Below are 25,671 nucleotides of genomic sequence, written 5' to 3'. Positions count from 1 at the left end.
AGTTTGACCAACAACCTGAGAACATGGGAGCATTGTTCAGAACAGAGAAGGGGAGATGCATAAGGGTGTACAGGGAAGGAAGGGGATGAGTAATATGAAAGCAGCAGGTAAAACATTAGAATGAAAGGAAGGCCCTGCTGATAGAAGTTGAGAAAAAACGATGAGAAAAGGTAATAAAAAGCTTTTAATTCCTTTACTCTTCTTTCCCATTTACCAGCCAGAATAATATGGGCCTACTGCCCTTTCTCCATCACACCTCTTGTGAACTGGATCTAGTTCTGCCTTCTGGACACATGAGAACAAAGAAGAATATAGCCCAAAAGCATACTGTTAAGGACATGAAGGGGAAAGAAAAGGCATTTTCAGTACATCAAAAAGTAACAAGTAATTCCACTATGAAATACGCACAGAGATGAATATGTCCTGCCTGAAACAAGAGTTCAGTCAGGTGAATAGCCCTATTCAAATCCTCAGGGCATTCTCATTCTTGGAAGCACCTCATTTTGCTGCAAAACTCACTATGTTTTAATCCAGCCTTGTTAGCTACAGTTTAAATTTCATGAACAACTTACCAGGAAATACTTTTACCTTATAATTAATGTCTCATCAACTTATATCTCAGTAACCATTGCCTACACTAAATGAATCCCTGAAAGTTGTAGTCAACCTGAAACAGGACCACTCTTCTCCTCCCCTGAATTTCTACCACATCTTGCAGAGGGCTGGCATTTATATGAGCAAGGAGCCGATTTAGCTTCCTGAACTCAATCAGTCAGTCACACAAGTGAGAAGAGCAACTGTAACTACCTTGACATACAGGGACTTAGACTGCCACAGCTCACACCCTTACCTTGCAAGAAGCAGTCTAGCAGCATGTAGCTAACTTACTGTAGAGTGCAGAGACGCAAATAGTAGAGCACAGCTAACCCTCAGAGCAAGTTGCTCACATGGCCAGACAGACACTGGAAAAATTGTTTATACGTGAAGGTTATTTAAAATTAAGTTGGATGGGAACCTAAAGCAGAATAACTGTTCCTTCCTTTGCAAACAAGCCTCAAAGTGAGCTGCTCACAAAGGAACTCCACTGCAGAGGAGGAAACCACATCCAGTTCTTTGCTGATGCCTCCCTTATTTCCATGTTTTTCCTTTCAGAGAGGCTGCCACTAAATGCACACCAGTCTGAATCCTCTCCAACTCCACAGCTGCACATTACAAAGATAACGCCTCTCATTCCGAAGGCAGCAAGAACTGAGCATGCAGAGAGATGAGGAAAAGATTGTGCACAGGCAAGTAAAAGTAGTAACATGCAACTAGTACTAAAGAGCCATGATTCAGAGACAATGATAAATATGGTATCAGGAACTTGAGGAAAAAAAGAAACATATAAAGGGAAGTTATTTAGACTTACATGCATCTACCATTTCTTTTTGATGTTACAGGATATAAAATATAGTTACCCTTAATCTTCAATTTCTGATCACATCTGCATTACTAGTAATGGCACTCAAGGTACTTCATATCATAACTGTTGGTATTCCAATAAAAGTTTTGAGGGGGAGTGGGAGAAGGGTGGGAAGGCAAATACACAGCACTGTACATTTGTCTACAAATGTATCCCATCTGCAACCAAAAAAAAATCTGTGTTAAACGATTGAGAAATTCACTAATAAATACTATTACTTTAGCATATAGTTAAGGATGCAGAGTATTGTATCACTTCCTTCCAGGACACCACATTCACCAAAACTTTGAAAACTAGGTGATACTTGATGTTTCAACCTTCATCTGCCACCCACAGTTTCATGAGATGAAGCACTTCACAGCAATATCATCTTCAGGAATTCCTCCTCCATTCCTAAGAAGCTTGTTTAAAGCCCAACAATGCGCCACTTCTCACTCAGTCCAACTGATCCAGTCAAAAAACTTGCAAAATATGTACTTCTTCAAAGTTATACCAGCTCCCCAACCAAACCCAAGCTGCATCACCAAACACTGTTTTATGAAATAGGATACCTGACCACTACAACACTCAATTCAACAAATTTTTCTGTCACGAAGGAAAAAAAAATGAAAAAAAAAATCAGGTGAACAGAGCCATGTGGAAGCATTAAAGACCTCCAAATAAGCACTACTGAATAAGCTAAATTTTATTCACTTATTTGTGCATACGACACTGCCCCATCCGTTTTTTGTTACATACTGATGAGGTGTTACACATTTCATCATTGACAACCCTCACTGGAAGAATACTATTGCAGTCAGATGCTGACAATATAGACTAGCATGAGACCCCAACAGGGGTCATCCCATGTTACTTCATTCATATTTGCTTGATAGAAAACATTATGGCCTAAATGGCATTCCAGTTTTCCAATAACCTTCCATTTGCTCCAGTTCCACAGAAAACTGCCTTCAGCTACAGAGGGGAAGGCAGGGGTCAAACCCACTGCGGCAAGGTCTTGTCATAGCTCAGCTTTTCTTTCCAATCCAGAAAAGTCATGAAAAAACACTATCTCACTGTGCAAGAAGAATCACCCCTCATAGCTTCACAAGTTTCACACTTTCTCCAGCAAAAGTGACTAGGAAGTTTCTTCCAAATTATGCCATTACAATCATCTCCATGCCTGTGCAGTCAGCAATACTGAAACACAGTGCTGGCTAAAAATAACCACTTTTCCCAAGTTATTTTTAACTTTGAAAATTTTCTGCACCGGGTTCACTGCACGGTGACCCAAACAGGTTGCAGTACCTCTTCAGTGCAAAAGCAGAAACTCCTTCAGTTCACAATTGTGTCAAAATAAGCAATAATAAAATTAATCTCCAAACTTTCTATAGACCAAGGAGGGGAGAAAGATCTTCCCTCTTGCCTCGGTTTTGCCTCAGGTCTCAGAGAACCTAGGCTTGAACACAGACTTAAGGCTGCCTGTGCCTATACCCACACAAGGATCTAACATTGAGGGGAGCTGTCTAGGTCATCAAATACAGTATTCTGTCAAATGAAGATAACAATGTGATACACACTGGCCACCAACATGGTCACTAGAATGTCTGTTCCACAGAGTCCCCTCAAAGTGCTCATCTAAATAAAGCCACTATTCCAATAATGTGCTTAAATTCAGAGTTGTAATGGAAACTCAAACATGAAACAGCAACAACAAATTAAGATTTCTGTATCCAGCAGCTATAACAAAGGCCATCAAAATGAGGTATGTGAAAGGTTCCATATATTTAAGCTGATTTTTAAGACTAAGTGTTAATATTTCTAATGATGAGCAATATTTATTTGCTATTATTTGCAGAATGAATCGAAAGATATACACACAAGCTACTGAATTTTCTTGAGTGTTAGGAATAAGCTTCCCACAAAATTGAAAAACCCTCCAGAAATACTTATTTTCATCTCTCTCCTTCATCTACTACCTATGCATCACAAATGGTAAAACTGGAAGTTTATGGAAAGGAATAGGAACTTACTACACATGAAGCTTGAGGTTTTTCTATTTCTCACTGAACAGATCTATTGCAAATCCTAGTTTTGGCTAATTTCACTTTATTCCAATATGAAACTGAGCCAGGCTAATTTCAGATACACAGTACATGTTAATACACTTCAAAAAGAAAAAAAAAAGTGCTGTAATCATTGTACACTTAAACCCATAGCAAGTTAGTTTGAATGTAAGTGTATGAAGTGTGCTATCTTACTTAAAAAGCAGTCTAAAGCAGGATGGTACACCAGGAAGTAACTTCACTTAAAAAAAACATAGCTTTGGTAGTGAAAAAAAAAGTTATGTCAATACATTTTTAATGACAACCACATAGACCATACACAAGGACATCTGTGTATATGTGTAAGAGTCTGACAGAGAGAATTTTAATTCTGTTTAATTCTGTTTTCTCACAACAAGAAATAAAAGTTTAAAATAATTGTTCTCTCTTCTCATGACATTTTTCCTTAAAAAGGAAAAAAGACACTAGAACTACTGAAAAATAAAGTTTTCATTTGATACTGCATGCTTCTACTGAAACATTTTTTACCACCTTTATTTTTTTTAAAGTATTGCTCATAGAAGACAATTGCAGTTTGCAGAACATACATAGAAACAACAAAAACAGATTATTACGTTAAGGTTTGTATTGCCTTACTTGTATTAATTTCCACAAAGTTATACCGTGTTGGAGGACATTTTTGCTTGCGTGTTTTGAGGACAGAGAAGAAGGAACAAATGACTTTGTAGAAAATTTAGAAAGCAACATATCACTTTTGAACACCAAATACCCTTGCACAGCTTTGACAGACACATACTATGGTATTCTTTTGCTGAATGCTATAACAGTTTTAGTTCTGAAACATTACAGTAAGTAAAGCAAGAACCTGGGAAAAGCTAGGCTAGTAATGGGAGTAATATCATCATGCAGTCAAACTGCACACTGTTTGCCTATCAGAATGAAGCAAGTAGTTTGTTTTAATGCATTCACTCTCATAAGCAAGATCAAACTTTTCAAACATGCACAAAAAAAAACAAGCATAAATAAAGATTTCAACATCGTAAGTAATGAGCAGTGCTTCTACTTCTGTAATAACCACATGACGTACGTAAAACAGCCTTCCATGAAATAAAAAAGCATGCAGAGAGCAAAACACTTCAAGTAAAGTGATTGAAAAGACTATCAGAAAGACAAGTTGAACTATATTTCTTTTTAGCAACTTTACAGCATCAAATAGAAACCAATTACAGTGCTTGCTCTAGAACTGACAAAGTAAAGCCCTATCCAAAATAACTACAAAATTGACTTTTTTTTTTCCACAAAAGTGTCAGATGCAAGATAGTAGCAATGATCTTCATAGGGCAGAATACAGTAAACTTGACTGCGTCCTTCATCTTTAGCATTGCTAAGGAAGAAGCCCTAATGCAGACCCTATGGAGCAGGAGAGGCTGCAAGTACTGCTGAGGAGGAGGAGAAAGGCAAGAGGGAAGAGGCTCGGACAAACGAGGTCAGAAAAAGACCCCGACCAACTCCCCGACCCTGGCGCTAAGCCGAACCAGGTGACTCAGGCGGAGGCAACGGGGCGGCGAAGGGGCCGTGAGGAGACGGAGGACAAGCCGAGGCGGGAAGGGGAGTCCCGGGAGAGGCCCGCAGAAGAGCCAAGGGACTGGGGGGAGAGGGAGGGTAGCCCCTCGGCACCCGCCGAGCGCGCCCATGGCCCCACTCACATCTGGCTGACGAGCTTCTGCCGGAAGTTGGTGCTGCGCCAGTCGCTCTCGGGGCCGGTCACGTCCATCCCCGCTGCGAGCCCCGACCGCCGCCACAGTCGCGCTTCCTCCCGCCGCCGCCGCCGCCGTCGCTCCGCCACACGACACTACGGAAGTGACGTACAAGCACTTCCGGCGCGCTGAGTGATGAACGGAAAAGAATGCTGGGTGTGATCGCGGCCAGTTCTCGCGAGAGCGGGCGGCCCGGCGCCTGCTGGGAAATGGAGTCCCGGCGCCGGGGGTGGGGGGGCGGCGCGGCCGCCCGACGGGCAGCGGGACGGGCCCACGCAGCGAGGCGCCGCGGCAGTCGCGGCCCAGGAGGGAGCAACACGAGGCTTGAAGTTTCCGTATTTCTGAACGAGAAGGCTGTGTGACAGGTCGCGTTACACCCTACCAACAAATTTATTAATCTCCACCGCCCCCGCCCGCCATGACAGGGCAGGACAGGACAGGACGCTCACAAGGCTGCCCCCCGGGGCGCGGGGGACACGTTAACGCGCTTCTAAGCTTCTCGGTCCCGCGGGGCCACCGTATCGCAACCTGGACGCGCTCACCTCCTTGGCCTCCTTCCGCCCTCCCCCCCGCCGCCGCCGCCGCTCGGCCCGCTGGGAGATGTAGTCTCCGCGCGGCCCCGGGGCACGCCGGGAGGCGTAGTCCAGCCGCTGCCCGCCTGCGCCCCGGGGCCTGCTGGGAGGTGGCGCAGCGCCCCCTGCAGGCCGGGCGGGGGCTGCCCGCGCCCCGCCGCCGCCGCCGCCGCCGCCGCGGGGCCGCAGTGACGCACCAACACCGCGGGGACGCGACACCGGGCCCGGCCGGGGGGGGGGGGGGGGAGCGGCGGGAGCGCCAGCGGCACCCCCGGCCCGCCCCGCCCCGCCCCGGCCCGCCGCTGCCGCAGCCCCGGGGCTCGCCCGCCCGCCCGCCGCGGGCCCCGGCCCTCCCTTGCCCGGGCGCCGAGTCATGTGGGCAGGGCGCGGCGAGCCGCCGGGGCCGCCATGGTTTGCGGGTAACACATGAAGGCGGAAGCCGGTGGCGGAGGGGCCGCCGCCGCCGCTCTGGTAGGTGGCCGGGCCGGCGGCGGGCGGGGGCACGGGCGCTGGGGCCGGGCCGCGGCCGGCGGCGGGCAGCGCCGGCTGGTTGCCCCGCGGGGGCCCGGCGAGCGGCGCCGGGGCCCGGTAAGCCCGGCCCGCGGGGACGCGGCCCGCCGGGAGCGCCGCGGCGCCTGCAGACCGCTCCGGCCCGCTCGGTGACTCGGCGGGCACCGGAGCTGCCTCGGCAAGGCCGCCCCGGGCCGGGCCGCCCCGGCGAGGCGCCGGGCCAGGCCGCACCGGACCAGGCCGCCCCGGCGAGGTGCGAGGCGGGGCCCGGCCCTGGCGCCCGGGTGACACCGGGCTGCCTTCCTCGGACTGCCGGTGTCAGAGGTGGGGCGAGCAAGGCGGGGGTGCCAGATCGCGCCCGCTGCCGTAGCGTTTTGGGAAGGGAAGGTAAAGCCAGCACTCTGCCCAGACTGCCTTTCCCTCCCCGTCAAAGGGTTTGTATAGGTTCAAGCCGATGTTTTTGTGGATATGTAACTCTAAATAGCCTTCCCCTACAGAGAAAAAGTCATTCCGTTTTCCTGATATGAAAATGTGCTAAGCTACAGGGAAAGCCGTGGATCTCCGCAGGAGAGAAACCAAGTGTGTAGAATAGTACAGATGAATTGATGTTTGATATTGACAGCAGAGCTGGAACACGCTTGAAGTGCTATTTGCCGTCTTCCTCGTCACTTAACCGTTGTATCTCACACAGAATTACTTTTTTTTGTTTGTTTGCCTATATGTATTTTAGACAATTAAAATACATGATTTGGTTTAAGCAGTTCAAAGCACAAAGCCAGGTAAACTCTTGCTGACTGACTGAATCTCTGGAGATTCATAGAGTGTATACCATAGGCTAACTTATAAGCTGTCAGTTCTGGCATAGTCATTATTTATCCTGATAGTGTAGAAGCTTTTGGGGGGGGGGGGGAGGAAAAAAAGAAAAAAAAGTCGTTTTTCGTATTATGGAAAGACAGGCATAAGAAACAGATTCAGGTTTAGGGGAAGCTTTGCTGAGAGTTCTAGGGATAATTATATCAGTTTGACCAAAGGAACACATTCTCCACAGATTTACCAGGTCCATCTGGACATAGAACCAAACATTGAGGACCACGCTTTCCCCAGAGTCTATCTGCACCAGCTGGAGTGTCACAGATGGACCGCCTGGGTTTTAGGGTGGGCAGGTAACCCCTGCCTGAGTATAACTGGGTAACTGTCTCCTTCAAACCTGAGCAGCAGTTCCAGCTCTTTTAGGACCAAAGCATGACCATTGGGAAAAAGAAAAAAAAAAAAAAAAAGTATCCAGCAAGTCTTGTTTCCAGATTGGGAACAACAAAATTAGCAACGGATAATCAAATTTTTAAGGAGGAGATGAAGCCATATGAGAAAGCATTTTAGCACCATAATGAACTAGTGTTTATTTAATTACAGCTTCTATTTAGCAGCATTTGGCCACAGGCCATTTCCCATAATGTACCACAAAAAATTTTGCAGTTCTGCAAATTCAGGTAAGTTGTAAAAAGGAAAGAAGTCAGTAATCACTGGCTATGGCAAAATATTGAAGTTAAAAAAACTTCATACTCTTTAGTTACATTATTGTTTAAAGTGTGTTTTTTTTTTTTAAGATTTTTATGTATCTAAATACACATACAGTCAATGGTAGTTTTGCCATAACATAAAAAACTTCTGCCATAGGAGATATTCTCAATATATATTAGAAGCAGTTTATAATAGGTTTGGGAAGAGACATCTGTTTACTTCTGAAAAGAATGAATGGCAGGTTTGTGAAATAGCATAGTTTGCAGAAACTGTTTGCAAACCATGCCTTCAAGTTTCCTCCCCTACTTCAAGCATGTTACTGATGCCAAAATCAAAAATGGCTTAGAAAATTCAGCTCAGAGACATGTCCTTCCACATTTGCATTCTTAACTTACAGAAACATGGTACATACTGACTTAGTGAAAGTATATCTCAGATCAGAGTGTTCAAAACTAATGTTGAGATGTTACACAGTCCCAGATACCTTAGTTCCTTTCTTAGTGTGAAAGAAGCTGAGTTGTAAAGAATCATTTTGGTTAATTCCCACATTTGTGGCAGAGTCCTGAAGGGAAATTGTATTTCAGGAAGAATTTTCTTGCACATTTATGAATGCATGGAGGAGTAATTATTAAAGAAGCACTACTAAGCAAATCTTCTGCTTTTCCTTCACCCCTCTGCTCTTCCCATTTTCTTCAAAAAGCACAAAACTGGCTTAAGTTTTGTCTACATATATGGTTTACTCAATTGTCCTCTGCTGCAAACATATCTGCAAGTGTCTTATTACGAAATTACTGTATAGTTGTTGAATTATTCTGGTATTTGCACACCAGTTAGAATGAACAAGTTTCATTTTTCAATTTACATTTTTTGTGGCATCACATCTGTTTTCTAAACTAGTTTGGCAGTCACCCAGCTGCCTTCTCATTCTGCACAATCCCAGACTAGTTGATCTATTTGTTTATATGCCCTTTACCCTGTTAAAGTTCTGGTACATGGCCAGGTTCTGCCTATTTGTATTTGCAGGCCCCGAGAGTCAGCATAACTAGCATTTTTGTTCTAGTCTTTCATCTTGCCTTCTTGTCAGGCTTTGAATTGAAGCCTGGCTTAGGTCTGAATTCTCTTTATACCCTGGGGAGAAGTGAAGGTACAGAAAGCCTTAGGGTACATATCCCTCATATTCTTCAATACATTCATGCTTCCAACGATCTGATCTATTAGGATCACATTGAGTATGCTGGACTCATTGGTCTATAGTAGGAAAAGCTATAAAGATGGCTTAAAAGAAAGAGGAAAGAACTGCCATTGAGGGGCCTCAGCAAGCTTTAAGAATGGATTAACAGGAACCACATACATTTCAACAAAGGCAAAAGCAAACTGCCTGTGTGTACAGACTGAGGACAAACCTAGCTAGAAATAAGCTTTGCATTAGAAGAGCCTGGGCAGTCCTGGTGGACAAGTAGAATGGGAGTCAGCAGTGAAACTTCCCTGCATTGGAAACTAGCTTCATACTGAGCTGTGTTAGGAAGAACATAACCAGTAGGTCAAGCAAAGTGATTATTTCCCATGTTCAGCACTTACGAGCCCATATCTGGAGTACTCTGCCCAGCATGGATATCCACAGTAAAAGAAAAAGCCTCTGCAAGTTCAGTGAAGATCCACTGTGAACACATACAAGGAGATACATGCAAGGTGAGGGAGCTAGGTTTGCTCAACCCAGAGAAGAAGGCTGGTTGAGGAGTCAGTTGCTGTTTTTAGCTAGCTAAGGGGTTGTTGTAGAAGAGATAGAGCCACACTCTTCCTGCAGATCCACAGCATAAGTTCAAGAGGTAATAGCTGGAAAATGCAGCAAAGGAAATTCAGAGACAACAAAGAAGAAAAATTCACACAGTATTTAAGCACTGAGAGAGTTTTCTGAGTATCTCCAAGGATGGAGATTCCTCACTTGACTATATAAGGCTCTCAGCATCCTGACCTAATTTTGAAGTTTGCCCTGCTTTGCGCAGGAGATTGGACTAGAGACTTCCAAAGGTTCCTTTCAGCCAAAATTATTCTGTGATTCTAAGAAGGCATGGGACCACCACCAAGCCTGAACCACCTGTCCATTTGGCAATGAGCCTAAGCAGGATTTGGATACCAGCCACCAGCAAGCTCAAGCCTGTATCCTGCCCACAGCAGGTGCATAAGACAATGTCACAATCTGCACAACACACTACCCCATACAGTGATGTAACTGATGTAGCAGACATTTTGTATGTAAAATCATACAAAAGTGATTTTACATAGAAAATAACCTAGCAGCCCCTCAGTGTTCCCAGCTGTTTCTCTACGGTAGAGCATCAAGGCTGCACAACTGTAGACAAAAGACTAGTAAGCATCATTGTTTGACTTGGATGCTAGTGGTAGAAGTGAGTTCTTGCCTAGGTGTGTATCATACCATGCAATACCAGTAACATAAAACTTCAGCACTCTCAGTTGTCTACTGTACATTTAGAGCACATAGAGCACATCATATCTCACAGCGTCGAGAAACAAAGGCTGATTATACCTATAATGGCCTCAGGATGCATCCAGGACACGTGCTCAGAGCTAGGCGTTGGAAAGTGCTCCCAAGTACAAGAGTCTTAAAGAAGCAGGTGTGCAGTAAGTGTATATTATAGATCATATGAATTCCCACTCTCCAGGATATTCTTTACTGGAGCAGCGCACAAACATCTTGGTGTTAAAATTACTCTGTACTCAAAAATTCATTTAGGACAAATACTGTGTTCTCCACAATCACACCTATTTTAATATGCCTTCAACCTTTCCTTTCCCCACTTTAGTTGAGCTACTCCATTCCCACATGCTGGGCTCTTAAAAGGATGAGCATTTTCAGCACAAGAATGAGGCAGCCTACCAGCCTCTCATCATTATTTTGTTGTATGATTAAGTTACAGTCCCTGCCACCCTCCTCAGTCTTAACAACTCATGCATCTTCACTAGCCGTGTCAGAATGCTGTAAAGCCAAATATTCTACCACTGAGCAGAGAGGGGACTTCAACTAAAGTGAACAAATTTTCATATACAGATAAGCAATTATTTCACCGGAATAATCAGAAAGTCTCACCAAGATTTGTACTTCTTTTCATACAAGTATTCTGAAGCAGCATTTTGTGGTAATGGAAATTGAATGCAAGACAATTACGTGGCGCTGTCAACAAGCCACTGAGACACTGAACAACTGAAGGAAATCTTAGAGAGAGTACGTTCTCCTGGTTCCTAACTGGAATCCAGGCACAGAATACTTCAGAAGTTATCAGTCTATTGAATAAGAACTATCACATCGTGCTGGGTACCTCTGAGAGTTTGGGGGTTTCTGGCTTTTCTCCCTTGATTGAAGTGACCAAACAACTGTACACATACAGCAACTAATCTGACTTTATAAGTCGTCACGACCACCTCCTCCCTATCTAGTTTGTACTCATTTGTAATTCCCTAAAATTGCTATTAATCAGTACCTTAACTCGTGTCTGCTAAAAAACAAGTGCCATCCAATGTAAACGCAGACAGCATCCCACTACTGTTATAAAAGAACTGTGAACAGGAAAGGCTCAGGTTCTGTCCTGCAATTTAGCTCCTAAACCCCACTAGTAACAGCTGCCCAACACTGATCGATTTGCACAAGAGGAAGAGAAGAGGAAATATTACTCTTATATCTGAGAGGCTAGCTCAGGCATAGAGCAAATTCCTCAATAAGAGAAGTGAAAGAATAGAGATGACTCACAAACATCCTCTCTGCAAGCAAGGGGCTGATGAAAGAGAGACACTCGGGATAGCAGGAACTGGACTGCATTGCTCAGGACACCCTGCATTTTCATTAACTTTACGTTTCACCAATTTGTCCCTTCAGACTAGAACTTGTCCCTACCAGGACAAGCGCCTGCTTCCAGCTCCTTCATCTACAAGGAGCAAACCAGCCTGTGAAAACAGTGTCTTAAGCATTAAAAGCCAATACAGTTCCTTAGTGGTCACAAAGGAACCAGTATTAAAAAAAAAAAAAAAAAAAAAAAAAAAAAGGTTTTTTCAGCATTGCAGAACCTGTTCTGTTCCATTCAGAGCTGCTATTTGTACTACATTTAGCTTTTCATGAAAAATAAAGATTGAGCAAAATATAAAAGCTCAAGCAGATAGAGGTTAAAGTATCTGCAGCTAAAAATAGACAAGAGTTACAAAATAAAGCTCCTGCCATTTTTAAGACCAACTGACACAACTCACAACAACTCCTAGATACCTTAACAGGCATTTCCCTCCCACCCAGCTGGTAGTAGTACACCTATGAAATAGCACACTTACTTCCACTGTTTCAGCTAGCAGCATTTTAGACAGTAGCAAAGACAAAACACACAAAAGAAAAACCAGAGTTAGACCCTGAGAAACAAGGTGCTGTGTGCTAACACTGATTTCCTTCCCTCTCCAGCAAAGTCATAGTCATCAGAAGTACAGAGAAGCAAAGTGCTGATCACCAGGCACACTGCACTTAATACAAAAAACCTGCATACTAAAAACACTTAGCTCTTCCTTCAAAGGAACTACAAAGCACAACCCCCAATGCCCTCATTTCAACAACTGTTCTTCATAACTCTTAATACCTGCACCCCATCTCCAGCTGCCTCTTGTACAGGCGAGGGCACTCAGGAATCAGCTGAGTGGCTCTTGCTGGCCAACCCCCACAGGCCTGTAGTAGCCTTCTACTCCTTCTTGTCTTTAAGGTCTTTTCTACTAGCTCCTAAGGCTACCTAAGTAGGTAGTTAAGTTTTTTCTTGGCTTTTCGATCAAAGAAGAGGACTTACTGCCTTATGTATCTATGTCAGTCAGACATCGCAGATGAATACTGTAAATGTCCACCTTGAATTCTATCAGTAGGCAACAATTCATTAAAATCAGAAATGTGCATTTTTCCAGAGCACCATATTACTGCTGTTAAAACTATGACAATAGCCATTTATACTTACAAACCTTGAAGCCTGGTTTTGGAGGGCAGGGAGGTGTAAATAAAGGAATATAGATTCTCTGAGTTGCCCTAGTGTAATTAGGAACCTGATGTATCCATGTACAAAAAGAGCTTTCTGAAAGCTAGCAAGTTTTAGACCACATATAAACTGTACCTCCTAGTAGTATTCCTCACTTCCTCTACAGCAGCCTCAACCTACACAGCTGAGAGCTGGTTAGCGGCCAGTAGCTGTGGATGGCAAAATACTCGCAGGTAGCTACAGAGCGGTGAATTCGCACACCGTGATGGCGCTGTGCTCCGAAAGCGTAAGGCAGCTCTCGTACTGAGGTACAGAGCTGCACGAGTGAACAGCCCGAGGACAGGCCAGTTCACCAGTGAGAGCCAAGGCAGAGGCCGGGGTAGGCACTGAGAGCAAAAACGGACCTGCCAAAGTTCAGGAAATAGAGCCTAGCAAAATACTTGGAGGCTCAGCTGTTGACTAGCCAAAAATCAGCTGTGGAGGATGGTTCAGTTATAGTCCCAGCAGCTGTATTTGGAGGATGACCACACTGGGCTTACCACAGATCTGCTGGAAGGACTAGTTTGTTTGGCTATTGCGAACATTTTACAGTTGTGCGATAACTCAAGTCCGTACCTAGAAGCCCTGACACTGAGATAAACACTCCATTTGTGGCTGAAAGCTGTCCGGATGCTAATGCTCATGCAGGCTTGGCGGACAAGGCCTCAGGTGGCAGTGCTGCCTCCTGTGCCCCTGCGCAGAATGACTGAAGCAGCTCTTCAGACCCGTTCTCCTTCTCATTGCTGGTATTCTGCTAGTACAGCCACTAGCTGACATGGAGAAGCTCTTTGTGTTTTAGGATTAGCTGGTGTTTTTCCCTTTTCCCTATTTTCAAGCACGGTCACAGTAACCATTACTAATACGCCAGTGGTTTTGCTTGCATAATAAATGGTATTAATGCAATATTTGACCAACATATCATATTTCAGTGAGAATCAGATCCAGACACTGGTACAAGGGGTATTCCCTTGCCATGGTTATCCCAGTTTCCCGCTCTGCACTGTATGTGTATATATTCACCTATATTCACACACACATAGGGGTTAACTGCTACATCATATTGCCTCTGCTAGAGGCTCTGATAAGCTGGCAACCACAATTACATGTGTATTGTGTTTTACCAGAGTGGTGGCATTACTGGAACGCTGATGCTGTCGCTGTTGTCATGACTCTGCGCTTCTCTAAAGCGGAGCCACATGCCCTGCAACACATTTCCTCGCTAGCATTTGTTGCAGGGATCCTAGGGCCAGCTTAGTTCTACTGTGTCTCATTTTTTTTTCTCCTGTAGCCTCTCTCCCATCAGTGGCTGCAGTATATGACACAGTATAGGATTGCATCAAAGGTCGTGCTGTTTCCCCTACCCAGCTACAGTCTTTTAATTCAGAAAGCAATTCACGTGTTACATTTATTTCTGCTTTTTGATGCAGTGGTTGTACTCCTGTCGAGATCTCTTTTGATATAGCTCTCTAAGATGCCTAAAAGGTGCAACTTCTTTTAGAGCAAATGGTGTTTATGTGGTTTGTCTGAATGTTGCCCTCATTGGGACCATATCTCACCTCACTTTGTTCTTGCTACATTTATTCTCTTTTTAAAGAGTGAAATGGGAAATTTCTGATCAACACCTGGTAACACTAACTCCTTCATTTGCCTTTCTTACAGTATTATCTCCATTGTCTCAATCTATCACTTTTGGTATTAGCCAGGAGCGAAACAAATGATACAGTAGTCGCTTGTTTGTCTCTTCAGTCATCTTATTTCTAGGAAAAGCATCTACCTGCCATGAAGAATAATCCATTACTCATCTCTTCAGCCAGTGATGGATAGTTTCACTGGAAAACACTGAATGTGCTTCCTAAAAGGCTGTCTCAGCAGAGTTGCTCTTTTGAACTGGTTGTCTTGGTTTACATTTACGTGGAAAAGAGCAGACAACTATTAATATGCTTTTTCAAAATTTTGTCCATCCCATGCAATTCCACTTAGCTTTATTTTGCTTTGGACAGTGTAGGGTAACTTCCTGCAGGCAGTACAATAAACATGATTTCATATTTCTTGGCATCATCCAGACAGCTCCTTCCTCACTGGCCGTACACTGAACACCTTGCAGTACTGTGAGAGCTTTCCAGTGCTGCATTCACTGTCCATGGCTGGCACAATTAAACAATAATCCCATTTCTTCATTGTGTGGATTTGCTGGATTTGTTCTGCTTTTGCTTCCCTGACTGCTGATAACCCCTTGTGATTATCTCTTGTGTCACTAAACTATTTCCTAGGGGCACGGGAGGAGAGGTTATTATAATTGCATCTTAAGCAGCCATATAAGCTAAGTTATTTCCTTTTGCTTTTTTTTTTTATGTGCTGGATAGATTCTATCAAATCTAACTTCTACAGTGCCTAATATTATTCAAATGAAATGGGAAAGGATGAGAGGAATCATGAAATTTAACCATTGACATTAAACACAGTGACTTCTAGCTAACACTATTTCCACATATGCCAAAGGGACTTTCCCCTCGTGTCAAAGGCAGCAGTGGAAAAAGATATGGGATAGTCAGCTCCAGTGCCAATACTGGAGGAGCTACTGCCTGTGCAGGGAATCACAGTGAAATAAAAAGTAGTTGTGCCTGCTAGTTTGAAGTAGTCACAATAAAGAAATTTCAAAGCCTACCGTTTCATACATTATCTTTTATAACGACAGATGGAAATGTGCTCAATTAGGGAAAAAAAGAAAAAGCAAAGATGAGGAGAGATGAGAGCTTTGAGATACTATGGAAATTCATTAAGAGAAACATTGAAGGTGCAGTTTATATTGCAGCAAAGTTATCTAAGGATATTAGGCTTGAAATTTGGCAAAAATTATTTCAGCTTTGTCTTTTGTTATAAATGATGGAGAAACAAGAGGTTCTTGCTATGGTCTGGGAGGTGAAACTCTTGCCCCCATAAAATTATCCCCACATTCTACATACACTGACTCTTGGACTGAAAGACTAAGAGTCAGAATACTTGTTTGAAATACCAAGTTCTGTCCATTTGATATGTTGATGTATGCCTGTCCATTTCCAGTATCATCATTCAGAATAATTTCTCTGGGGCGGAACTGTGTTTAATGTCTCTCCATTGTACTGAAGAGTTGGTCTGATTTATTTGCTGTGACAGGCAGGTCAGAGAACTGTTCATGAAGCCAAAGGCACAAACCTTTGCTGATTCTGTTGTCTCACAGATTTCATTCTGCTGCAGCTGGTGGCTGAGCATTTCTGCCTGGGATGGCGGAGGATCAGGAGCTGACTCAGCCACACAAAGCTCAGCTTGAGCCCTCCCTTCAGCAGCGTGCCAGCAACACGTACCGCAGTGCAGAGCACTCGCAGGCCTTGCTCAGTGGCTTGGTATCTCTCCGAGACAGCAGCATCCTCTTCGATGTAGTTCTGGTAGTGGAAGAGAAACCTATTGAAGCTCACCGCATACTTCTAGCTGCATCCTGTGACTATTTCAGGTACGCTCCAGTAACAAGCAGTAACGAGCATGTGTCAGAATGTAACTCAAAACTGCAACATCCAAATCTTAGTACCATTTTGCCTCTGGATGTAAAACTAGAAGACAGAGCTGGATGCATTTCAAAATTTTAAGTAGGGTCTTATTCATCTTTTTTTTTATGTCTCAGCAAAAATAAAGCTCTTGTTACACTGAGTTTACTTCTGCTAAATTCATAGCCAGCGGTACTTGAAGGTACAGAAGGAGGAAAGGTTATCTTAACAGGTGTCTTCTGCATAAATGCACTCCGAGTGGCTTTTAACATCTCCTTAGCATTGTTAAGACTTCACTGATTCTTGTGGTCATTTCATACTACACACAATGTCACTGGAGCTGGGACTAGGTCACCCCCATGTTACGTGCCTGTAGTGGGGCTTTCTCTCTGCTGATCCAGGCACCCCTTCTGTCACTGACTAGCAGTTTCTTGAACTGACTTTACTTTCATTGAAAAAAATAAAAATAAAAAAATAAAATCAAAGGCAATCCAGCCAAACTGTTAACAGTCTGCAACTTCTAACTGGAGGAATAAGAACTGTTTGAGCTTAGAAAAAAATCCTACAGCCCCAGGCTTCTCTGTTTTTCTCTCCGCCCCCCCCCCTTACTCATTGACTATGAACTGAATTTGCATTTAAGTGCTTCTGCTGGGAATCGTGTCTTTCAGATGGCTCCTACTGTTTTCTACAGAATGAAGACTGTTACTTTCTTGCATCCTAAAGGCCTATACTCTTGTAACATTAGTTTAGAGAAGTGCTAATCCTATAAAACTGTCCTTTTTTCTTTCTGAATATTTTGGATGTTCCCCAGACAACATAAGAAAAACAACTGCATATAACTTTAACTTGAGCCTTCCATAGCATGTACTACTGTCTTTTTTTCAGAGGAATGTTTGCAGGAGGACTGAGAGAGATGGAACAGGACGAAGTTCGTATCCATGGCATCTCCTACAATGCAATGTGTAAAATCCTGAACTTCATTTACACTTCTGAGCTGGAACTCAGTGTGAACAGTGTTCAAGAAACCTTAGCTGCAGCCTGTCAGCTTCAGGTGAGGCACTGGGAGATGTGACCAAAAAAAAAAAAAAATAAAAAGCATGGATATCTGGTTGGTGGAGGGTTAGGGGGTGACTGAAAGTGTTAGAAAAGGCTTTTCCAAGTACATAAATGGCTCTGATGAGAATCTGATGAGCATCTTTTGGATGCTGTGTCCATTGGAATGAGCTACAGAAGGGCAGAAAAAATGAATGAGTGGCTGTATGTCTCATTCATGGCAGTGGTTTTATTACTTATAAACCTTTACTATTTCATCTAGAGAATTATTTTATATAGCATTGACTTCCTCTGACCTGCTTTTGAAAGCTTCCTTAGGATGAAACTTCTGGCCTGTGGTAAAGGACAGGGCTTGCTGCTCAGAAATTGTTGCACTGCTCAGACTTGCCAAACTCTTCCACTGACTTGAGTTTGCAGGCACATAACCTTCCTTGACCCATCACTACAGGGTATCCTATACCATGGTTTTTGCACTAAGTGCAGAGTTCTTGTTGTGCCTTCAAACAGGTGGGGGGGTTTTTTCACTGAAGCTAATGATGGCACAGGCTTTGGTACTAAATCATAAACTTTCTGGGCGGTTTGTTTGGTTAATCTTTACATATTTAGCAACAGTTTGTTAGCAGAGGGACTCCTGGACAGCAGCCAGTAGTCCCTCCTGCCAGATACAACTTCAAAATCTTCTGAGAAAACAACACTAAATACTAATTTTCCTTTCAAATGGCTTCCTACTCACCTGAGTGGTGCAATCTAGCATGTTATTCTGTTACGTATACAGTCTTTGACCCACTATGTCTATAGTGCTCTGAAAGAACAACTCATGGAATGGCTGTAAACCTGACTTTCTCCATATCCTTCATGACTTCGGTTTATATGATTGCGACCCATACAGCCTGTGTCTTGGTGACACGCTAACAAACCAAGCAGCCTGGCTGTCCAGTGCTCCATGTCACCTGGAAGACACATTCCTGCTGCACCTGAAGGCAAACTCATAGGCTTGCAGTACAGAAAATAGTATGGCTAGAAGATCTATACTATATTCATCTAGAAACCCATGTTGGGTTGGTGTTTTTCTCTTGAGAAGGTAAATTGGGCACAAGTGACCACAGTGGTCAGATTCTGTGAGCAGAGCAGTCTTCTTGGGAACAACTTTCCTACAGTCTTCCCAGGCTTAAACTCCATGCTTCTGTGACCTGTCTCCCGAGTGTGAGGCAAGTACTACCTGAAATAACAAATCTGCTCTCTTACAGATTCCAGAAGTCATTAAGTTCTGTTGTGATTTTCTCATGTCCTGGGTAGATGAAGAGAATATCCTGGATGTTTACAGATTAGCTGACCATTATGACTTGAGACATTTGAGCGATCAGCTGGACTCCTACATTTTGAAAAACTTCGTAGCTTTCTCAAAGACACAAATGTACCGGAAGCTACCCTTCCAGAAGGTCTACTCCCTTCTCAGCAGCAACCGGTTGGAGGTTAACTATGAGAATGAGGTTTATGAAGGCGCACTTCTTTATCATTATTCTCCAGAGCAACTGGAGACAGATCAAGTCACCCTGATGGAGCCCCCTAAGCTACTTGAGACAGTTCGTTTTCCTCTGATGGAACCCCAGATCCTGCAAAGGCTTCATGACAAATTAAGTCCATGTCCTTTGAAAGATAAAGTAGCAGATGCACTAATGTACCACAAGAATGAATGTCTTCAGCCAGTGCTTCAGAGCTCTCAGACACAGCTGAGATCAGAGTTCCAGTGTGTAGTGGGGTTTGGAGGGATGCATTCTACTCCATCCATAGTCCTCAGTGACCAAGCCAAGTACCTCAACCCCTTGCTGGGAGAGTGGAGGCACTTTACGGCTCCACTAGCCCCACGAATGTCCAACCAGGGGATTGCTGTTCTCAATAATTTTGTGTATTTAATTGGAGGAGACAATAATGTACGTGGTTTTCGAGCGGAATCAAGGTGTTGGAGGTAAGACAAGGGAAATTCTGCTACTATTTGTATTAGCCTGATGTCCTTCTCTGAGTCAGTAGGCCATGAAAAGTCTGCACACTTGCTGGCCATGAGATTAGGAAATGAGCAGAGGCCTCACTGAAAAACTACAAGAAATAAAGAAATAAGCCTCATAGTAAAAGGAAGCTTCCAGCTGTGTTTATGGGACAAAGCCAAGCCTGATGGGGTAGAAGCAGCTATTCACATTACATTCATTCATTCCATTATTACATTCACTCATTACATTACATTTGTATTACATATGCTATCTTCTCTACCTTTTGCGAGGTGGAAGTACTAAAAGTGTGGGTTGCAGTAATAACTAGGATTCTCTAGAAGTCTTCTGTGTGTAGTTCTGGTCCCAATAGGAAGGGATTTATCTAATTTTAAATAAAATGCTATTATTAGTTGAGTAATAAAAACATTATTAGTGAATAGTGAATAATAGCAAATTTGAATTTGTGTGCACGGTAGCAACATTCCAGGGTCCACTTAAGTTCTGTTGTGCCAGGGAGAGGAGCACAGGGAAGGATCTATTTTAGGTCTTAATGCCTGTTACATTGCCAATAGATATAAACTCTTCTGTCTTTGTAATGTGGTCATTTTTACTAGTTTTAGCTGAGCTACCCTTATTTTATAGCATGCATAGTCTGACTATACTTCCAGAAGTTGCAACCAGTTTTCTCTGTAATTAAAATTTCTAGACTAAATAGATATTTTGAATGGCAAATTAATAATGAGGTTCTGTTTGAGCAGATATTTGGAGAAAAGAATGAAAGAAGCCACAAAATATTTATGCCCCTCTTGGCCTTTTTAAGATCCAGATGCAGTCTTTGTAGTATTTTCAGATGGTTGTACCTTGTAAATGGCTTTGTGCAAGCAGAGATTTTAATATATAACCTGACAGCAGTATATAAGATCATGGAAAAACCTGGGCTTTACAGCATGATAATAGCTGCTAAAATACATCTTCTAAAAATAGAATAAAATACCTTTGCTAATAATAAAATGCTGACAAGGCCAAATTTCACTCCAGTTACAGCTGAGCTGAATTTCAGCCAAAGACAGTATAGTAACCTGCACCTGTGGTACTGTCTTGTATTCCAGCAATGATTCTGTGGCTATATGAATAACTTTGATCCTATTCCTTTGCAAGGTATGACCCACGACACAACAGATGGTTCCAGATCCGGTCCCTACAGCAAGAGCATGCTGACCTCAGTGTTTGTGTTGTGGGCGACTATATATATGCTGTTGCTGGGCGAGATTACCATGAAGACCTAAGGGAAGTGGAGAGGTATGACCCTAAAAGCAACACTTGGGAATATGTGACACCTCTGAAGAAGGAGGTAAGGAGTACATTAGCCATACACACCAATACACTTCCCCAATACCTGATGTCATCTCTTTTAGATGCTTTCTCATGTGTAGCTTTCCATTTGCTGATATTCAGATAGGAAACAGTAGCCTCTGTATGTGGGATAAACAAATATCAAGAAGGGAGAATAATATATATATATATAGCTTCCATTTTGAGATTAAATGCTTATTTTTCCTGCTTTCTTGTTGTTTTCCCCTGCAAACCTTTGTTGTATTGACTTTTGAAACCATTTATAATCAAAGATACAGCCACCAGGAATAGGAAGTTCCCTTTCCGTCTTGAGCAGGTAAAATATGTGTGAAGAAAGAGAAAATAGGACAAGTTTCTCACTCACAATCCTGACAACAAACGTCAGTCCTGATCAGAAGAGATCATCCCCTAGTGAGAAGGCACATCAGTTTCTATAGACTGCTTAATTCTTGGACACAGAACAGTGATTGTGTAATAAGTTCTGATGGCAATAGTTTATATGATGCAGCATCACATCTCAGTCAACTAAAGTGAGACCATTACTCATTTCAAATATATTGCTGAGCAGCTATCCTATGACATCAGTACCATTTGTCCTTCTAACACAGCAATTACCAGACTAGCAGTCATGACCCCAGGAGCCAGGAAATGCTATAGTGACAAGGGAATTGGGGTTATGAGTGGAAAAGTTTGTTCCAAGAATTTTGCTAAAAAAGGCAAGAATTTCTATTCTTAGATTTAAAGCATTGCGAAAGGAGAAAGATATAAACGAACAACTGCTTGGTGAATCTTGGTTAAGAAAGAAAACTAAGATCTGAATTAGTCTTTCAAGAAATTATGCTGACTTCTACTACACCTTTTAAAAGCTTTTGACAAATCACTATCACAAAAGAATATTTATGATTTCATAATGTTTTTCATTGAGAATCTCAAGACACCTTAAAAACATAAATATTATTGCCACTTTACATAATGAATGCAGAGGCAGAAGAGGATGAACAGCTTGCATGAGGTCAGAAATAATAAATGTGTGTCAGTGCTGAGAATAAAAACAGCTCTAAGATCCAGTTGAATGCTACTAAGAAGGCTATCTTGCCTTCCTGATAACATTGTCAATGCCTGTATGGTACTTTCATCTCCAACAGAGAGGCTTCCAAGTAGAGAAAAGGGAGAAAAGAAATAGTATGAACAATATCCTGATTAAGGAACAATAATGAGAACCTACGGCAGTTCTGAAAGTTTTGAAAATTTTTCTGTATTTCATTCAGAATCTAAGCCTCACACTTACGGCATAATCACCTAGAAAGGAACTGTCCATAAGAAGATCCTCCTAGATGTTGGTATTTGAGTAATTCATGAAAAATGTCACTCCCTTAATGACTATGCCATTCTTTAAAACTGGGAGAAATACATAAATCCAGCCCTTAAGCTCTTGCTTTCCCATATGGTGGTACAGGTGTATGCACACGCTGGAGCAGCACTGGATGGGAAGATGTATATCACCTGTGGGAGGAGAGGAGAAGACTATTTGAAGGAGCTACAATGTTACGACCCAAAGACTGACTGCTGGGACATTTTAGCAGATGGTCCAGTCAGACGTGCTTGGCATGGGATGGCTGCACTTCTAGGAAAGCTCTATGTAATCGGAGGAAGCAACAACGATTCCGGCTACAGAAGGGATGTTCACCAGGTGAAAGCATGTCATACTTGTTTCTTTCTTCCAAGAGTTTATTTCTTGTGAATGCTTGCACTCTGATGTAATGTCTTACTTCCACTAAGTATGCATATAAGAACTTTCTATAAAGAAAAGTTTTTTATAAAAACTTTCTGCCCAGCAACAGCTTATTGCACCAGCTCTCCTCCATTTAACTGAAGAGCTTGCAGTGATTTATCTACTGCTGTCTGTCTTGCATGCAATGTCTAACTCACACCGCATTAAAGCTCTAGCACTTCGGGTTCCTATCAATTTTAAACCATCTTTGAAGAATAACATTCACCAGCATGCATATAACCAGTAAGTAGCACATCAACTGAATTTACTTTAGGTTGTCTTCTGGCTTGCTTTGCTTCCTAATTTAAGATATTTGAATTAGCAGTAATGTAATTCTAGGACAGAAGTTGTGAAGGATAGTTTGAAAATGGCAATGAATAAATTGGACAGCAATTATATAATGCAGGTAAATACACCGTGCCTGATAGGAAGCGATGGCTGGAGAGAAACTTCTTGTGACTTATTCCAGCCTCTAGAACTGCCAGAGATGTGGAAAGAAGACACAAAAAGTAGCTGTTTTTATAAAGGCCATGAAGATGGCAGAATTAAGTCTAGCTGAAAGTGTCTGAATGATTAAAAGGTGCTTACAAATAAATGGAGTTAGCTAAGCAGGTACCCAATAGAATCTAAAACTTCCCCACATATGCTGCAGAGACAGCCTACCAGATTTGGTGCAGCACAGCTTTCTCCATATGTTCCAGCGCATTTTTTCCTGATACAAACAGATACACGTATCCAAGTTCATATTAGCTTCTGTCCCCAGCTCTTTCATTTTTTATGCATTTGTGAATGTCATACAGCTGTTACGACAGCAGCAGAGTCAGAAGCTGTGATTCAGAGTTATGTGGTAACTCTGCAGCGTTTCCACTGATCAGCTGATGTGCTGTCTCCATTATCAACACCCTCTCAAAAGACTGATGATATTACCTGACTATGTACATGGTTTGTGATATGACCAGTCTGTCTGTCACTGAGATACAAGTTCCTTTGTAGCTAATCTCTTTTTTTACAGGTTGCCTGCTATAGGCCAAGCACTGATCAGTGGACAAACGTATGTCCACTTCCTGCAGGACATGGAGAGCCAGGTATTGCTGTCTTAGACAACAGGATCTACGTCTTGGGAGGCAGATCTCACAACAGAGGGATCCGCATGGACTATGTCCACATCTATGATGCAGAGAGAGACTGTTGGGAGGAAGGTCCCCAGCTGGAGGATGATATTTCTGGGATGGCTGCCTGCGTCCTTACTTTGCCCAGGGCTATTTTAATGGACACAGAAAAATGGTACTCAGAGTGGCATGCAGACCACCTGCAGAATCACCTTGACTTTCCATCGGAAGTTATGAGTGTGTCAGACTGGGAGGAATTTGACAGTTCAAGTGAAGATTAGAGAATTTTAATATTTATTTTTTTTTTGCCAGCAGATGAGGAAATTAAGGCTTGGGGAAAATATTTAGAGATTTTATATGTCTTTCTTATTATAAACATAAATCAGTATTTAAAGGTTTGAAAAGTGAGTGTTCTGCACAAAATGCTATTCACAGTCAGTATCTGCATATCTGCAAGTGTTCTGCACAAAATTCCACTTACAGTCAATATCTGCCCATCTGCCAGAAAGCAGCATTATTAAAGTAACCACAAAACTGCCTTTTTTCCCTGTTACATAATAGAAGTTCTTTTCCTTTGAAGGAAACATTTTCTCAACGTTCAGCATGGACAGAAATAAAGGCACAGAAGGCTCAGCTTGACTAACTTCTTTCCTTCCAGCTTTTAGCTTGAAATAGCTTTTCCAAGTGTTTTCTTTTCTTTTTGGTAATAAAACCTCCTAGCAGCTTAATGCAGGAAGACAAGATCTAGAGTCTCCCTCGTGTGCCAGGTGTCAGACAGCTTGATCGAGGTTATTCAGCAAAACTGAACATACAGAAGCCGGAACAGTAGCAACAAAGTCTGAACCTTCATCTCATCTAGGCTTCAGCCATCCTTCTAACTGGATTAGAGTCTGCGATCTGACACCCACACCTGAACTTCTATACTGCAGCTTCTGTCAACACAGTGGAAAGATTTTTCTGTACAGAGTATGGCCATCTCATCATTCAACTGTCAGACACATTTGTTCACAAGCATAAATTAATAAATCTTTGTCAGAACCTTTTTTCTTTTTAACTACTGTCTCAGTTTTATTAACCATGATGTGGAATCTAAATGTTGGTGAGCTTAATTAGATTCTATATTACTACATTAATATCAGTAAAGTTATACCAGCTTGGGAAATGCCCCCTTTTTTTTTATTCTTTTATTATATGCTTTAGAAAAGCATGAAGAGAGTAGAGACTGGTTTAGCACAGCATAAGGAAAAAAAAGTAACAGGGGGATAACTAGAGATAGTGAAGATTACACTGATCTAAGACCCTGTGCTAGCTAAACTAATGCCAGGAAAATAACACTGCACTGCTATAGCTCAGAACAATACTGCACAGTAAAGCCTTCCTTCATTAAAATAATTGGCTGCTGACTACCATCTTGCTTGGCATTAGTTTAGAAGCTGATTTAAATCTGAACCAGTGTGACATCTGAACAGTATGGGATCCTTCCTCTTGGATGGGCAGGAAGCAATCAGTGCCACCAGAAAATCATGACAGAATAGCTATAGCTCTTATTAAATCTTACAGCAAAAGGACAGTAAAATCTACAGTAAAAAGACAAAAACAAAGTGACAATCAGAATGAGGCACTACTAGTTAATTATCATCACATCATGACAAAGAGGCATTGCACATTGACCTGCTACTATAGAGAAATGGAAAAAGAGCCTAGATATTAATACCCTCTAGGGAAATTTTGATTACGGAAACAAAGATGGTTTCAGAATAGATATAATTGACTCTAAATGAGTGGACTGGACTTCTGGAAAAGATTCAGGAGGATTTGCGTGGTTCTTTTAATAAGCTCAACAGCTTTTTCTTGGTAACAGGGAATTCTTGGATTTTTTTTTTCCTTCAGCACTGTTAGTTTTCACATCCATTTCTGAACCACTGCCAATTCGTAAATAATAAAGCAAAAGACCTGGTAAATGCAGAAAT

At 42.5% G+C, this 25,671-nt stretch overlaps 2 protein-coding genes across 6 annotated transcripts in view; one reads left to right on the top strand and one right to left on the bottom strand.

Annotated features, from left to right (window-relative positions):
• The window catches only part of MED15 (mediator complex subunit 15), a 28,766-nt gene extending 23,431 nt beyond the window's left edge, over window positions 1-5,335 (bottom strand). For all 3 annotated transcript variants that reach the window (XM_062589751.1, XM_062589753.1, XM_062589754.1), the window contains exon 1: window positions 5,214-5,335. In XM_062589751.1, coding sequence (XP_062445735.1) covers window positions 5,214-5,281 — 68 coding nt within the window. In that variant the 5' untranslated portion in view covers window positions 5,282-5,335. The remainder of the gene's footprint in view (window positions 1-5,213) is intronic.
• Window positions 5,336-6,179: 844 nt separating this feature from the next.
• KLHL22 (kelch like family member 22) lies at window positions 6,180-24,755 on the top strand. 3 transcript variants are annotated; one of them, XM_062589979.1, is made up of 7 exons: window positions 6,180-6,307; window positions 16,147-16,399; window positions 17,316-17,481; window positions 18,731-19,449; window positions 20,627-20,819; window positions 22,278-22,511; window positions 23,605-24,755. In XM_062589979.1, exons 2-7 carry the CDS (start codon window positions 16,173-16,175, stop codon window positions 23,980-23,982), a joined length of 1,917 nt encoding a protein of 638 aa, XP_062445963.1. In that variant the 5' UTR covers window positions 6,180-6,307; window positions 16,147-16,172; the 3' UTR covers window positions 23,983-24,755. The 3 variants fall into 3 exon arrangements, with proteins under 3 accessions (XP_062445963.1, XP_062445962.1, XP_062445964.1); XM_062589978.1 differs by having other exon boundaries at window positions 16,130-16,399; XM_062589980.1 differs by lacking the exon at window positions 6,180-6,307 and adding an exon at window positions 6,590-6,733.
• Window positions 24,756-25,671: the final 916 nt, after the last annotated feature.

Source organism: Rhea pennata, chromosome 17 (assembly GCF_028389875.1).
Source record: "Rhea pennata isolate bPtePen1 chromosome 17, bPtePen1.pri, whole genome shotgun sequence".
Classification (NCBI taxonomy): Eukaryota; Metazoa; Chordata; class Aves; order Rheiformes; family Rheidae; genus Rhea; species Rhea pennata.
This window is presented reverse-complemented; position numbering and strand designations above follow the sequence as displayed.

Coding starts and splice junctions, on each gene's coding strand:
- KLHL22 (XM_062589979.1), top strand. CDS start 16,173: ATGGCGGAGGATCAGGAGCTGACTCAGCCACACAAAGCTCAGCTTGAG. Junction 19,450..20,626: donor GCGGAATCAAGGTGTTGGAG/GTAAGACAAGGG, acceptor TTCCTTTGCAAG/GTATGACCCACGACACAACA. Junction 22,512..23,604: donor ACAGAAGGGATGTTCACCAG/GTGAAAGCATGT, acceptor CTTTTTTTACAG/GTTGCCTGCTATAGGCCAAG.